A 16479-nucleotide genomic window follows, 5' to 3' on the forward strand; every position below is an offset into this window, starting at 1 on the left:
TTGCAGGCAAATCTTCACCAGAGAGAGCAACGTTAATGCTTCTACTGTGGAGGACGGGTCTTCTTGAGTGCAACAAGGCACCAGGAATCACGGTCTTTTGTCATCTTGTCTAAAAGGTTCAGTATCCTGGGGTCATCCTTCAGTTTTATATATATATGTATATGTATGTATATGTGTGTGTATAGGTATAACTACACATTAGTACCCCACCGATTTTGTTTCCCCATAAGTTTTAATGCAATTTTGCAGAAATAGTCTTTCAGGGGTGAAGATTACAATTACGCTGGTGAAATTTAGAAAATAACTTCCTGAAAGGAGTTTCGGATCGTTCTTTCACCCCTACCAACTCTTACCGAATTCCGTAACTTAATCATTTGTTTTTTCCAGATTTCTGTATTTGAAACATTGATATTATATAATCTAAACGATCGAACACGTATTTCTGCAAAATATCATTAAAAAAATATGAAGAATAAAGAAACAAGCTGGAGAACCCGAAATTCCTATACAATGGTTTTCTATTTTTGTGTTTTTTATTAAAATTTATCAATATAATCATAATCTACACCCTAGAAAACGTGCCTCTAAAAAATTTAATCTAAAAATATAAATTTCTCAAGTTATGAGGATACTAAGTCAAGAGGGCACCAATCTGTAGTTATGCCTATATATGTACGTGTATATACATGCTATATGTGTGTAAACACACACACACACAGTTGTAGAATATCTTTTGCTAGATCAGTCTATCGACGTTACCTGTTATTGTCGGTGTGTCTACATATATATAGACATATATATATAACAAAATCAAGAGAGTGACCTGTGTTTGTGCGTGAGACGTACGCGCGCGCGTATGCGTGTGTGATAGTAACACTTGTAGGGCGTAATAGAAAATACCTGGAGACATCATAAGAGGAGGAGGAGAAGAAGAAATAGGTGTGGGAATGGGTGAAGCAGGAAAGCGGTACCATTGCGTGCGCGCGCGCGTGTGTGTGTGTGTGTGTGTGTGTGTGTGTGTGTGTGTGTGTGTGTGTGTGTGTGCGTGTTTGGCCTGTTTAAAAAACAAAATATAATTACTTCTGCAGCCAATTACAATATTATTACCTATGACAAAACACTTGTCGAAATGTATATTTACGTGTCTATCTCGTGCTGAAAAAAATAATAGAGATGCTACATAACAGATTCGGTTTAAAAGAAAATTCTCGTAAGCCAAGTATGTTTATGTACGTATATTGAATATACATATTTAATTGACGAGTACCATCGATAGTAATTTATAGACATTTATATTTCAGTCCGACAAGAAAGGATAGAGTCCAGAAAATTCGGAGCTCTTCCCTGACAGCAACAGACAGGGATTGAGGAAAGAAAGAACCAAAGATCGGTTTAATTAAGGGCGAAAACATCAACAAAATAAGATGAATACACAACAAAAGACCGACTCACAGAACTCCACCCTTCAGATATTCCCTAGAAATAATAAACATCTCTGAACTTACCTTTTTCTCTAAGTTCTCTGTTGATATTTTCAATAACTGACGCAAAGTTATTTTGCGGGTTATAAGCCAAGCACTCCGTCATGATGGCAAATTATTTGTTATTCCAAAGCTTGAATTTGTCTTTTGGGGTTAGATAAATAAATAAAATGAGTGGCTGTGGAAAAGGGACAGAAACGGTAAGATCCCAGTTCTAATTAAATTCCTTTCCGCCTGAAACCTTTGAATTAATTTTTACGAAAGGTTCGGTTTTCGTAAACTCTGTATAGATTATCTAATTTATCGATCCCTTAAATATATCACTTGTGTAGTTATCGATCAGAGAGGTTAAGAAGTGCCCGAAATTAAACAGATCGGGAAACAACAAAACATACATAATTCCCAGTTTGTCAACAAGAATGCGACGACTGGAATATATTATGGCAGGCCCTGTGTCATGTTTTATTGAATAAAGACTCTTTGAATATCATGTACGTAACATATTCACCTACATTACATGATAAATATATATATACATAAACATATACACAGTCAATATATAATATATATAATTATGTTGGAGTGTATACACGAAAGAGAAGAATGTATTCAATACATGTGGTTTATTTATTTAGTTACTTCAATCTGCTATTTTGCCAAGCCTGATACTCTGAGTAATATCAGAATGAAATATCAGCTAATATATAAGGGGATATTATATTATATTATATCATATATATATATAAAGTTACAACGGTGTCTGGAGTTTTAATTGCATGAATGAATTGTCATTCATCATTCCATTATAAAAAAAAATGAAGAATTTAATCGTAAATGAATAAATGAAAGAGATCGACGAAATTGCGGAAGAATGAGATTGTCGTGGAACCTGTCCTGAAGTTGTGAAATCTTTGAGGGAGATGATGGTGTAGTAGTGCCATTTTAAGAGTTTACCAATGTCATTGTTCCAACCTTTCTTTGACTGTTTCCTTCCGTTGAACCTATTCTTAATTCATCTCTTCCTCATCCCACTTTGGCCCTTTCTCTCTCTTTCTCTCCCTTTATATTTATTTATCCCGAAATCCTCACATTGTTAGGAATTAACCAAAATATGTTGAGGTTTTTTTGTATATTTTGTAATTTTCTCCTCTTAAAACAAGATCAAAACAACAATCTTTTCTGTTTAGGCCGGTACATTCGCGTGTTGCAGACGTTTGACCCATCTATCCCGGGCCATAGTCCCATAACTGGAAATATTTATCTTCGAGTGCAATAGAAATGTGAAGTTATAAGATTCCGCTCAGTTGTGAAGGTCTCCGGAAAATATTGTACAACATCCGACAATATAATAATATCCGTCATTTCCAATTTAAACACCCTAAACTTGTAAAAGGCCAGATCGCGACAGGGTTGTATCGTTCTGTAACCCTATCATGTTTAGGATAATAGCAAGGCGCCTAATTAAAGAAAATTAATTAACCAAGGGTTGGAAGGTGGGAACTAGGTAACAGCAGCAATAATGACGATTGTTATTTCCGTGTGGTTTTGTTTGTTTCTCAAAGATAAGAAAGCAGAGATAAGCTGGGAGGTTTCGCTGAGAAGTAGTTTCCTTTCGACATGCTTTTTTTTTTTCTTTGACAGGTAGCAGCAGCGCCTGGTTCGGTGAATCTCCGTACGGATGACACCTACTTCCTGGTGGACAGCAGTGAAGATGAAGAAGCTGCTTTAACTCTGGTACTGCACAGAGAAACAGCAGCAGCAACAACAGCAGCAGCAGCAATATCGTAAACAGCGGCAGCAGCAATAATAGCAGCAGTAGCAGCAATACTGTCAACAGCAGCAGTAATACTATCAGCAACAGTACCAGGAATATCGTTAACAACAGCAGCAACAGCGGCTGCTGCAATATCGTTAACTCCGGGAGTCACCGTCGCAGCAGCAACAGCAGCACTAATAATAATAATAGACAATACCAAGAGCTGCAACAGCAGCAGCAACAGAAGCAGCAGCAGAAGCCGGGCCTCCTCCTAATGGTTCAGAGCGTACCATAACACGGGAGGAGTAGTAAGAGTATAGAGCTGTGTAGTTACCGGCGGTTTCCGCGGTGGTGACGGGAAGAGGTTTAGACTGAATGGTGGGAGCTACTACAGTCGCGTCCTCGACTACAGCTTCCGCGCACTGACAGTAAAAATGAGCTCACGCGCGCGTGAGTAAGCCCGACTTTCGGCGATCCTGTACAAGAGCGTCGGAAATAATTTGGTGCGCCAAAAGGCTAATTTTTTTTAGGTGCATATATTTTAAACATCACAGATGACGATTCTGCGAAAACAAAAATGCAGAAGGGTGGCGATGATTTTGGCCAACCCGCTTTCCTTAATTTTTCAATTTTGACATTCTTTTGAATTTTTCCCTAGATTTATATATGATACACCCGATTCTTCAAAAATATGCGTAACATAAACCTAAAGAAAAATTCTTTAAAATATATAAACACTAAACAATTAGAGAAAAGAAGGAACTTCAAATTTTTTTTGAATCGATTGTACGATGTGTAAAACAACACATTGAAAGAAAATGTAGTTTTTTGGCGCACAAGATCATTACTGACTCTATTCTGCAGGAATACCACCTAGTTCTAACCAGAAATAGACGCCAAACGCACAACATACCCCGTCACACATACATGTGTACTATATTAGACGTAGCACATCACACATTAAATTAAGAAAATAACTGTAGAAGCCAATGAAAGATTAGATCTAGAAATGCTTTTAATGAACGAAGAATATGTGAAAGAGCAGAGAATACTTTACTTATTAAACACAAATGTATCGACGGAGTTGCAGAAAGTCAATACTAAAGTGATTTGAACTCGAAACTGAAGTTCATTTAATGCAAAGCAGCAACTAATCTAGACTGGTTCACTACCATTTTGCTCGGTTGCATTGTCGTCGTCCAGATGATATAATTGTATTTGCAGAGGTACGCAAGTCAGGGGTTGCGGCGGCGGCGGCGAGGATCTTTTCAAAAGGAATTACAGACGTACAATCAGGCAGATGCAATCAAAACGTAACGCTGGAATCGGTTCAGTCGTGAATAAACGAACATACAGCGACATCTGTTACTAGTTCAGCAGGAATAAAAGTAACAGTGCTTTCCAATGAACGTACAAATTATTATTATATACATACATATTAAATATATATACATACATACCTACATACATACTCACTCTCTCTCTCTCTCTCTCATTCATATATATATATTATATATATGTATATATGAGAAAAAGAGAGGTGGTAGATAGAAATATTTGTATATAATACAAACTATTATATAAAAGTATATTTAATTATTGTGTGTGCGTATATATATATTGTATGTATATATTGGTTTGAAATTTTGGCACCAGGCCAACAATTTCAGAGTTGATTACACCCCAAGTGTTCAGCTGGTATTCATTTTATCAGTCCCGAAAGGATGAAGGGTAAAGTTGACCCCAGCAGCATTTGAACTCATAACAGAAAGTAAAAAGAAAATGTCATGAGGCGTTTGCCCCACCCACCCCTGTACAAATAATTCTACCAATTCACCTCATGTGTGTGTGTGTGTGTGTGTATAGGGAGAGTTTACGAAAAAAACAAAAGACGAAGACAGGTGGTGTACAAAACAAACAGATGTATTAGTGTAACGCTCAGGAATAGAAAAAGTTGTTTACATTTCGAGCCTACACTCTTCTACAGAAAGGGACACAGAAAAAAAAACAAGGAGAGAAAAAAATGTGTGGCTAACGATCTATCATGGCGTATATATATGATGATGATGATATATATATACACACACACACACACTATACATACATGTATATATACAAACATATGACTCTTCGTTGATGCCAAAATGAGAGGGTCATTCCACATTCCACGCTTTGGTATTTTTCTCATTTAAAACTTTTAATTCATCTGAAGAAAATGTTTCTTTTTTATCATGTTGTAATCAAATTATTGATTAATAAAAAAACGTGCTTGAAACAGCTGTAGTGAAGTTTGACACTGTGTTCTTAATTTATTTAAACATGCATACACACAAACACATGCACATATATATATATATATATATATATATATATAATCCCTCCTCATATCTCTGGAAATTCATATGTGCACTATGGATTAGGTCACCTTCTCTGTGATGCTATTAAAACTTTTTTTAAATTCTGTGATAAGACTGTACATCATCTTTAAAGAACTTTAATGAACTTTGGAAATCTGTTTATGTTACTTAATTATCTACATTACTTCATGAGTATAGCCTCAACCACTAGGATGTCTAGAGAACTCACATGTATTTTAGCTGATGAGTACGGGACACGTTTATATGCTGTAATTTTTGCAACATTTAATAAAGCCTGTCCTTGTATGAAACGATTGTACTAAAAACCTATCCATTCTTGTTGCTTCTTTCTCGCGTATATATATATATATATATATATATACAAGCAAGCATACACACATACAGACAAATACGCACAAACATACATGCATGCGTGTAAATGTATCCCAGTATCACACAAATGGCACCTGTGCCACTGGCAAGTAAAAGCTTCCTTCTATCATGCAAATGGCAACCGTGTCAGTGGCATGTAAAAGCACCCATTACACTCCTGGAGTGGTTGGCATTAGGAAAGGCATCCAGCCATAGAAAACCATGCCAAATCAGATTGGATCCTGGTGTAGCCTTGCAGGGTGCCAGCCCAGTCAAACCAGCCAACCGATGGACAATGGACAATGGACATTAAGTGATGAGGATGATGATCACATACACACACACACAGTGGGTATGGCTGTGTGATTAAAGAATTAATTTCCCAACCACATGGATTTTGGTTCATTCCCTCTGACCAGCACATTGGACATTTGATTCCTATAGCTCTGAGCTGATCAAAACCTTCTAAGTGGATGTTGTAGACAGAAAGTGAAAAAGGCCTGATGTATGCGTATATCTATGTGTGTGTGTGTAGTTTGAAAATGAATAGCACTGACACACAAGGGCTATCATTCATTTCCGTATATATCGCTTTGCTGTGGAAGGATTCCAACCGTCCCTCAAGTGACTAAAGGTGAACTGACTCACTGTTATAATAAAATAAGGAAATGTGAGCGATTGGCAGTTTGGGTTGGCAAGCAGTTCACTATAAGCTGTCAAATGAGTGTGGAGTCTTTTGTAATAGTAGTGCATCGTATAAATACTCCCCCCCCCCGCCCTCGTTTAATTATATTATATATCCAATACAAGGATGTAAAACATGTTATGCTAAAAAGTAGTGAACTTTTGACCCATTTGTGTTCTTATTTTATACAAATGTAGATACAAACATGCATACATGCAAACGTATGCTCATACATAAACATACATATCGACAGAATTTCCAACTTGAGTAAACTTCACTGTTTTCCATCTGCCAAATTCACTCACAAGGCTTTGGTCAGCCCAAGGCTACAGTAGAAGACACTTTCCCAAGGTGCCACACACCAGTTTTATCCAAAAACCCTACTGCAAACCAAATGGAAATGGCAAACTGACATTCACCCACAATCAAATGCATTTATAAATTAGTTAAAGGTATCAGGAAACGAATTTCCAACTTTTAATTTAAAAAATGTAACTGATAATATAATAAGCTTTAGATGCTGGTGAGTTCAAAAAGATGATACACATAACACCAACAACAACAACAAAAATGACATACTATACGTGTCCGCCTTAATTCTTATGTATCATTAAATAAATCATAAAAGTCTTCTTTTATTTGTTTCAGTCATTTGACTGCAGCCATGCTGGAGCACCACCTTTAGTTGAACAAATCAACCCCCACTACTTATTCTATCGGTCATTTTGGCAGAACCGCTAAGTTATGGGAGCATAAACACACCAACATTGGTTGTCAAATGATGGTGGAGGGACACACACACACATATATACGACAGGCTTCTTTCAGTTTCTGTCTACCAAATCCACTCACATGGCTTTGGTCAGCTCAAGACCATAGTAGAAGACACTTGCCCAAGGTGCCACGCAGTGGGACTGAACCCGGAATTATGTGGTTGGTAAGCATATAGCAACTCCTGCACCTTTATTGATAAAGAAATATAGAAAATGTTTTGATAGGATTCACATTAAAACCAGCCACAACTTCACCATCAATCCAACTTTTCCTCATGATGCTAAGAGCAAAATTTTCATGTAGAAACCAACCACCCATCTATTTAAAATATCCTCAAAGCAGAAGCAGTATCTTACGAACTTATAATATATGAAGTTATTATTATCTATCAACCTCATCCTTCTGAAATTAGAGACATCTAGAACTTACTTGAGTATAAAATCTGAGTCATTCAGTAAATGCAGACATTTTGAAAAACACCTATGTAATTTGAAACCTCCACTGCCACCACTTGAATGGAACTTACTGCATTCAACAAGAACCAGAGATAGACCCATGTTGCTGAACCTGTTTATATTTATATATTTTGTATATTAATTTTTAATTTTAAATATTTTCATTCTTAGTTTTGTTGGTTTTCTAGATAAAAAATAATTTCTTAACCTTTTATAATTAAATAAAAGTATTTTTTAAAAGTTCATAGTACTCTTGTAAATTCATAACCATATAAAGTTATATTTTTCTATAGGCAATGGAATGGCAGAATTTGCAGTTTTCAATGTGGCCTGGAGGTGTCATTTTTGAATCTTTGTGGTTTGAGTTTGGTTCTGTCTCCTGTCACTGGCCTCATTGGATTTAGCACTTTGAAGTTTTAAATAACTCTCCTCATTTTCTGTTTCTGTGTGTGCACATCTATGTATATATAAGTATTAGCATATATATATATATATATATATATATATATATATATATCATCTGACATGTATGGTATTAAATAACCATCATGGATGGTCTTACCAATCAGTTTTGCGTAAAGAATACAATGGAGTGTTAGGTAACAAACTGATTATATAACATTATGCTCATCAGAGTTAGCCAATACACAAGGGAATATGACAACTGCTCTGTTCTACATATATATATAAATATATATATATATTTGTGCACACACATGCATATACATACATACATACATACATACATATGTAGTCAAAAAAATTCCCAGATTCTCATTTATCAAGAATAGAAAATTTAGGAGGGATTTTTTTTGCCACACCTTACGTATGTATGTATATACACACATGTCTATGCACATGTCCATATACATATGTATACACATACATACAAATATATGTATGCGTGCGTGTGTACACACATGATTATAGAGCTGTGTCTGTGTACTTGTATTTGTAGGTATGTAGATATGTGCATGTGTATAAATGTGCATATTCCATGCATATATGTAAGCTGGCATGTATTCGTATATATGCTTGTGTGTGTGTGTGTGTGTGTGTGTGTGTGTGTGGTGTGTGTGTGTGTGTGTAAGCTTTGATGATGTCAGTAAGGACTATACAGTACGGATATCTTAACATTAAGAATTGTGTATATATGCACGTGTATGTGTGTACATACTTGTACACACGTGTCTGTATGTACTTATGCATATTTGTGTGTGTGCATGTGTGCATATGCATATCAAGAGTCTTAAAAAATATGTAACCATCAATAACAACCGCAATGACGAACATAGTCTAAAAATTGCATAATAAATTTATGAGGCTCTAATTTCATTTTTATCTATTTCTACACAGTATGAAATTATGCCATTTCCCCTTCCCTGTGTATATATGTATGTGTGTACAGGGTGTCTGCGAAGATGTGTCTTTGCATTTATGTATATATATATATGAGTGTTTATATGCAAATATGTTTTTTGCACGCATGTGTGTCTGGTTATGCTAATATATTTACAAACGAGGTGGTATAAAAAAAGTTTCTGGACTAGTTATATTTCTATAAAAAATTTACCCAAATTTTAACAGCATTTCCTTCGAAATAGTCACCTTGCACAGCAATACACCTGTCCCAGCACTGCTACCACTTTTGGAATCCGACCTGGAAGTTATTTTCCATAATTGTGTAGACGACCTTCTGCAATTTGCTCTTGATCTCAACAAAAGTTTTTAAAATGGTGACCTTTGAGCTGCATTTTCACCTTGGGGAAGAGATGGAAGTCCACAGGTGCTAAATCTGGCAAACAGGAGAGAAGTAATACCATGTTTTTGGCGAGACACTCACAAGTAAGAAGAGCTTAGTGAAGAATCTAATTCTTCATGCTCCACAGATCTGGTTGCTTTCACCAAATATCCTCCTTCAAACACTTAAAAATGTCACAGTAGAAATCTCGATTGATGGTCTGGCCCTGGTGGATGAATTCTTGATGCACAATACTGCAGATGTCAAAACAAAAAGGAAAGCAAGGAATGCCTAACTTCCCTGGCCATGGATACATTGAAACTCCGACGTCTGGCAGCTGACTTGGTAGACACCCATAAAATTATTAACCATCCTACAAACAATAACTCTGAGCACCTTTTCAAACTCCACCTGTTTAATACCCGTGGACATGTTTACAAAGTCAGAAAACAGCACAGCTCTCATGACTTTCGGAAACATATTTCATGCTAAGAGTTGCTGAAGCATGGAACAAACTGCCAGCATCAGTTGTTAGTTGTCGGAGCACTGCATCCTTCAAAACTTCCATGCTTCCCGAGATTCGCCAACACTACACCTTATTTTCTCCCCTCCATACACACGCAAGCATGTATCTGACTCATACACTGTTCACTTTCCAGACATTTGTACATTACTGCATATGCTTTATATGCACTTTTGACAAGTTGTGGTGCACCTGAGCACTGTATACAATGATTTCATTATATATATAAAAATGATGAGCTCATGAGCTGCAGCTCTGTCATGCCTTCTTCAGTCGTAAAGATGAAGGGCTCTTCCATTGAAACAACTGCTGCTTCATCTCAGGGTCATACCTGTAGACCCAACTCTCATCACCGATGATGTTAATTTTACAATAAGCTTCCCAGGTTTAAAGCAAAATTTCATGTTGCCTTTTTGTCCCAGCTTCCTGCCCATGACAAAATTGCAGACTACAACATACATGCAATGACAAAAACACAAATTTCACAACTTGGAAAATAAACACAGTGACTTCACTCAGCACCCTGCCTCATGAAGGTCACGGCTGGCTCTCATTGAGCACACAGCCATGTGCTGCCATCTGTTGGCACACTACAGAACTAGTTAGGGAATTATTTGATACCACCTCATATATGTACGTTTGTATGTGTTCATGTCACTATGTTCACATATGTCTACATGTACATCTGTATATATGCATATGGATAAATTTATACATATAGATGTGCGTGTGCCTGCATATGTGTGTGTATGTGTGTTTATATATATATATATATATAAATATACATACACACACACAGACATGTATGTATATATGTGTACATATATAGAGAGAAATGTATGTATACAAGTACAGTTATATATATATATATATATATATGAGAGTGGGACATGTATATGTGTGAGTGTGTGTGTATATATATATATATATATATATATATATATATGTAGCCACTGACAAAAGTGACACCACTTAAAAGAAAAGTGTTATAGGAATAGACACCTCAAGAGATCTTGATAAAAACCAGCCATGCCATGCCATGCTAGTGTTCTGGTACCAGAATGAATTCTGCTAACAGTACCCAGTGTTAAGGGGAAGTCTTAAAGCAGACAACATGTGATGCCAAAAAGACAAAACGGAGGGTATTTTATTGCTATTCAGACCCAGAGAGGTTAATATACAAGACTCAGAGCTTACTCGAAATGCAGAAAGATAGGTCTCATCACTGATTCTCTTTCCTTTACATCCACCACTTTTGTTAACTCCTATGACCAGATGCCCTTCCAAACGCCAATCCTTTTGCATATTAAAGAATTTTGGTCTAAATGTTTAAGAACTTACTAACAGGAACAGCTGTGTGGTAAGAAGCTTCATCTCCAACCACATGGTTTCAGGTTCCTTTCCACTGTGTGGTAGTTTGGGTAAGTGTCTTCTACTATGGCCCTGGGGTAAGCAAGGCTTTGTGAATGGATTTAGAATAGGGAAACTGAAAGAAGCCCATCATGCATGTGTGTGTGTGTGTTCATGTGTCCTTGCCTTGATATCGCATGGATATCTGGAAGCAAGTATCATCACCAGGAAAGTGGTACCCTTCATTTCTAATCTTCTGAGACAGGTCTGGCCATGGAGGCAGTGGGGATATTGCCTTGTTTGGAAACAAGTGAGGGTTTGCAACAGGAAGAGTATCCAGCAATATAGAAAATCCACTTTGACAAATTTTGGCTGACCCATGTGAACATGGATGCTAAACAATGACAGGGATGACAAAGAATTAATTCTGAATTTTGCCAAATGTCTTATCACTTGTTAAAGATTAGATTCTGTTGGGTTATTGAAAAATCTCTAAGATATGAAAGCGAAATCGAAATAGATCAAAAATCAATGGAAATTGTAGTTGTGATACCAGTGCTGGTGGCACGTAAAAGAACCATCCGAACGTGGCCGTTGCCAGCGCCGCCTCGACTGGCCTCCGTGCCGGTGGCACGTAAAAAGCACCAACTACACTCAAGGAGTGGTTGGCATTAGGAAGGGCATCCAGCTGTAGAAACACTGCCACATCGGACTGGGTCGAAACCCATGCTAGCATGGAAAGCGGACGTTAAACGAAGATGATGATATCACACAGAAAAGGGTCTCAATGAACTGAAAAGACTATTTACATTGGACAGATATGCATCCTCATCTTGTTTGTTGTTACCACATTTCGGCTGATTTACTCTCCAGCCATCATCAGGTGTCCAGGTGGAATATGCCCACGGGCATATAGCACAGTGGTTAAGAATGTAGGCTACTAACCCCAAGATTCCAAGTTCAATTCCAGGCAATACCTTGAATAAATAATGATAGTAATAACATCAGCAAAAAAATACCTTAGCAAAGAGAACCCAGGGTTGGGTTCAAAACTCAACCAGGACACCTGATGAAGCCGAAACGTTATGGTAACAACAAACAAGATGAGGACACATATCCATCAAATGTAAATAAAGTAAATAATGTACAGAATTCTTCATCAATATAGAATAAACTGAAAAGAGTTAAGAGGACCAAGTCCTGTAAATGCCATGGAACTGAAATGAATCACTAAAAGCATTTTCCATTAAAAATCAACTGAGACATTAATATTGGTGATAAAATTTTATTTCTAATTCTAACCCTATTGATAAAGCTAGCAATATGACTTCAAACTAAAGAACTGGTGCGTCTAGATCAGATGGGAAGTTTTCCAAGACAAATGTAATCAATAACATTACTATTAATGGCTAAAGTGTAACCAACCGTTTTATGGTGCAAAAAGTAATTATTATTTTCAAACTGGAAGGGAAAAAGAGAAAATGCGAGTGGTGCAAATGTAGGATTGACAAATTGTGGGAGTTGAGAGGATAAGGCCAGGTAAGGAAGATAGAAAACAAGTGAAACAGGAGGAAGAAGGAATAGAGAAAAGAGAGAATCCTGCTTCTATCTCACAGAAAAATTTACCGATGAGAAATGAGGGGGAGAAAATATTAAAGAAAGAAAAGGGGAGAGAAAGAGGAAGAAAGAAAAGAACAGACAGAAGCTGACAGTTGGACAAAGATAGATCAGGTAAAAGAAAAAAGAAATATATATAACGAATAAATAAATTAATTATAGAGGAGAGAAGTTAAATTGGAATAAAATTTTTAAAAAGTAAACAATAAAAATTAGAAAGAAATAAAGATAAACATTATTATGGCATGGGGGGGGGTGAAAAGATTAAGTCAAATAAGTGGTGGTGGTGGGGGGGGGGGAATAAGACATTCATTATTGTTGTTTTAACAACCAGTTTTCCATACCTGCATGGGTCAGAGGGAAATTTGTTGAGGCAGATTTTTTATGGATGGGAGCCTTTCCTATCACCAACACTCACCGGTTTCCAAGCAAGGTAATATTTTCCCCATAGTTAAACAGAAGAAAGGAAATAAACAACCCCACTTGTATGACAGTGACACTCATTTACAACTATCACAATGTGAAGACAAGAGGGAAAACAAACACACACATGCATGCATGTGTGTGTGTACATTTTATTGTTTTCTTTTTCTTTTATTTGTTTCAGTCATTTGACTGCAGCCATGCTGGAGCACCGCCTTTAGTCAAACAAATCGACCCCAGGACTTATTCTTAGTAAGCCTAGTATTTATTTTATCAGTCTCTTTTGCTGAACCGTTAAGTTACAGGGCCGTAAACACACTAGCATCAGTTGTCAAATGATGGTGGAGGGACAAACACAGACACACAAATATATATATATATATGATAGGCTTCTTTCAGTTTCCGTCTACCAAATCCACTAACAAAGCTTTGGTCAGCTTGAGGCTATGGTAGCAGACACTTGCCCAAGGTTCCACACAGTGGAACTGAACTAGGAACCAAGTGGTTAGTAAGCAAGCTTCTTACCACACAGCCATGCCTGCACCTATATATATATATAAAACACACACATACATACACACAAGAAGCTTCATCCAGTTTCCGTCTTCCAAATCTATCCACAATGCTTTGGTCAGCCCAGGGCTATAATAGCAGACACTTGCCCAATGTGCTGCACAATGGGACTGAACCAGAAATCCCATGACTCAGAAGCAAGCTTCTCAACCACAGAGCCAAGCCGGCCCCACAACATTGAATAACAATAATAAGAATTAAAAGGAAAATTGATAAAAAAAGCTAAGGGGATAAGGTTTAAAGAGATGAAAAGAAAGAACATGAATTTAAGAGAGAGAGAGAGAGAGAAACAAGGATGTTTAAGAGGAATGGAAGATGAAACCAATGGCATAAAATGATGGAAGAGAGAAAAAGCTGAGAGTAACTAAAAATAAAAAAATGAGAAGGATTTGAGAAAAGGTTGCCTGAAGAAACCAAGCAGTGATTGTAACAAATAACTTGCTCAGCTGTTTGTTATTCTTCAAGCACAAAAAATAAAAAGGAAAAAAGAAAAAAAAAAAGATTTAAGTGCCAAACAATCTTTTCAAAGAACATTCAGTCCTTAACATGCAGTAAGTGCAGAATGATGCATGTCTTTTAGAAATGATTCTAAAATAACATGAGAAAATATAATAAAAATTTTATAATATACAAAGTGCCGAAGAATATGGTACAATCCAAAGTACAAAGGATTCGTTTAACACAAAACATTTCAGAAAGTGATTCTGACTTTGTTCAAAAGCAATTGAATGTTGCAGAGAAATAGTTTGTTATATTTTGAGGCAATAAATGAACTAAGAATTTACCATAATTAAAGGAATAATGTTCTTTTGAAAGTTAGGTAAAGAAAATTCCAGAAACAATATATTTTTTCACAAAAGACAGTTGAATATTTCATTTGTAAGTTTCCCCAATAGAATGCAAGTTAAACATACGCACATTGTTGCTGTGTAACTTCAGAACATGTCTATAACTCTGATTGTTCATGCTGTGCCACAAAGGTGCATGACCCAGTGGTTAAGGTGCTGCACTCATGATGGCAAGATTGAGATTTCTATTCCTGGACTAGGTAGGTCATTGTGTTCTTGAGCAAACCACTTCACTTCACATTGCTTCAGCTGTAAATGAGTGACCCTGAGACAGACTGGAATCCCATTCAGGGTGTGTGGATGGGTGGGGTATTTTGTGATACCAATCACTTTAAACCCCACAGAAACAGGGTAACTGACCCTCTGAATCCTAGGGCTTGAGACAGTGATATCCAGATACTGACTTACGGCACCAATATGATTTAAAATAGATAAATTACATATCAATAAGTGACCCTCTATGTAGTTGCTTGACCAACTAGAAATAGCAGCCAAGTCTCCCAAATCTCACATTGAAAAATGCAGTCTTATGAGGGGTAGGGTTAACCCTAACTCTTACAAAGTCAGGATGGTCTCAGCTGGAATGTTTTTGATCATGGGTCAGCCTAGGGTTAATCATTATTGTTACAGAATCTGAACTACACATTTTAAACAATTAGGTGCAGGTATGGCTGTGGGGTAAAGAAGTTTGCTCCCCAACCACATGGTTCAGTCCCGCCTCATGCCTCCTTGAATCCAGTGTGTGTGTGTGTGTGTGTGTTTCTTTGTCTTGACATCACATAATAGTTGTAAATGAGTGTCACTGTCATACAAGCAGTGTTGTTTGTTTCCAATATTCTATGTAAACATGTCCAATAATGGACAAATATTACCTTTGATTGGAAACAGGTAATGGTTGGCAACAGGAAAGGAATCTGCCATAGAAAACTTGCCTCAACAAATTCCATCCAATTCATGAAAGCTTTGGAAAAGTGGGTGCTTGCCAGTTCTGGTCAAACTGTCCAACCCAGACCAACATGGACAACACATGTTAAATGATGATGATTATAAATATAGGATCTTTTTTTTTATCCATCATAAACGTGCTGTATTTTAACAGAGAAGATATAGGAAGTTTGATAAACTCCCCTGAAGACATTATTAATGGGATATGTGAAGTGAAACCACATAATCAGGGAGGAACTGAAGTCCCATTTTAGTATGTCTACCAAGAGCTTTCCTCTGGCTCTACATTACCTGCCACCTTTATACAATAAATATCAATTATTGACTGTTTTAATTACTAGGTCGATCTAATTACTAGAAGAGATGCAGCTGTCTAACTTAATTAAGTGGCAACCTTCCAGTTGATTGTCTAAATTTTATCTCTGACTCTCGCTGACCTCGAAATAAGTGTAGGCTAACAGAATGTAATGAGCTAAACAGAATTTTCTAATCAAACTCATAATCAGAAAACACAAATTTGATAATCTTAATAACAATTCTTTTCAAAATGGAAAGGGGAGAGTACTTCACACACACACA

The 16479-nt window shown here is 36.7% G+C and overlaps 1 protein-coding gene across 2 annotated transcripts in view; it reads right to left on the bottom strand.

Moving 5' to 3' along the window:
- LOC115215033 (dystrobrevin beta) overlaps positions 1–16479 on the bottom strand; it is a 412633-nt gene that overhangs the window by 334647 nt on the left and 61507 nt on the right. Inside the window, exon 1 of one of the 2 annotated variants that reach the window (XM_036505500.1) lies at positions 1506–3282. The exons of the other annotated variant lie outside the window; for it this stretch is intronic. Coding sequence (XP_036361393.1) covers positions 1506–1587 — 82 coding nt within the window. The 5' untranslated portion in view covers positions 1588–3282. Of the gene's footprint in view, positions 1–1505; positions 3283–16479 lie in introns of those variants that run through there. 2 annotated transcript variants of the gene reach the window in all.

Source organism: Octopus sinensis, linkage group LG8, assembly GCF_006345805.1.
Source record: "Octopus sinensis linkage group LG8, ASM634580v1, whole genome shotgun sequence".
Classification (NCBI taxonomy): Eukaryota; Metazoa; Mollusca; class Cephalopoda; order Octopoda; family Octopodidae; genus Octopus; species Octopus sinensis.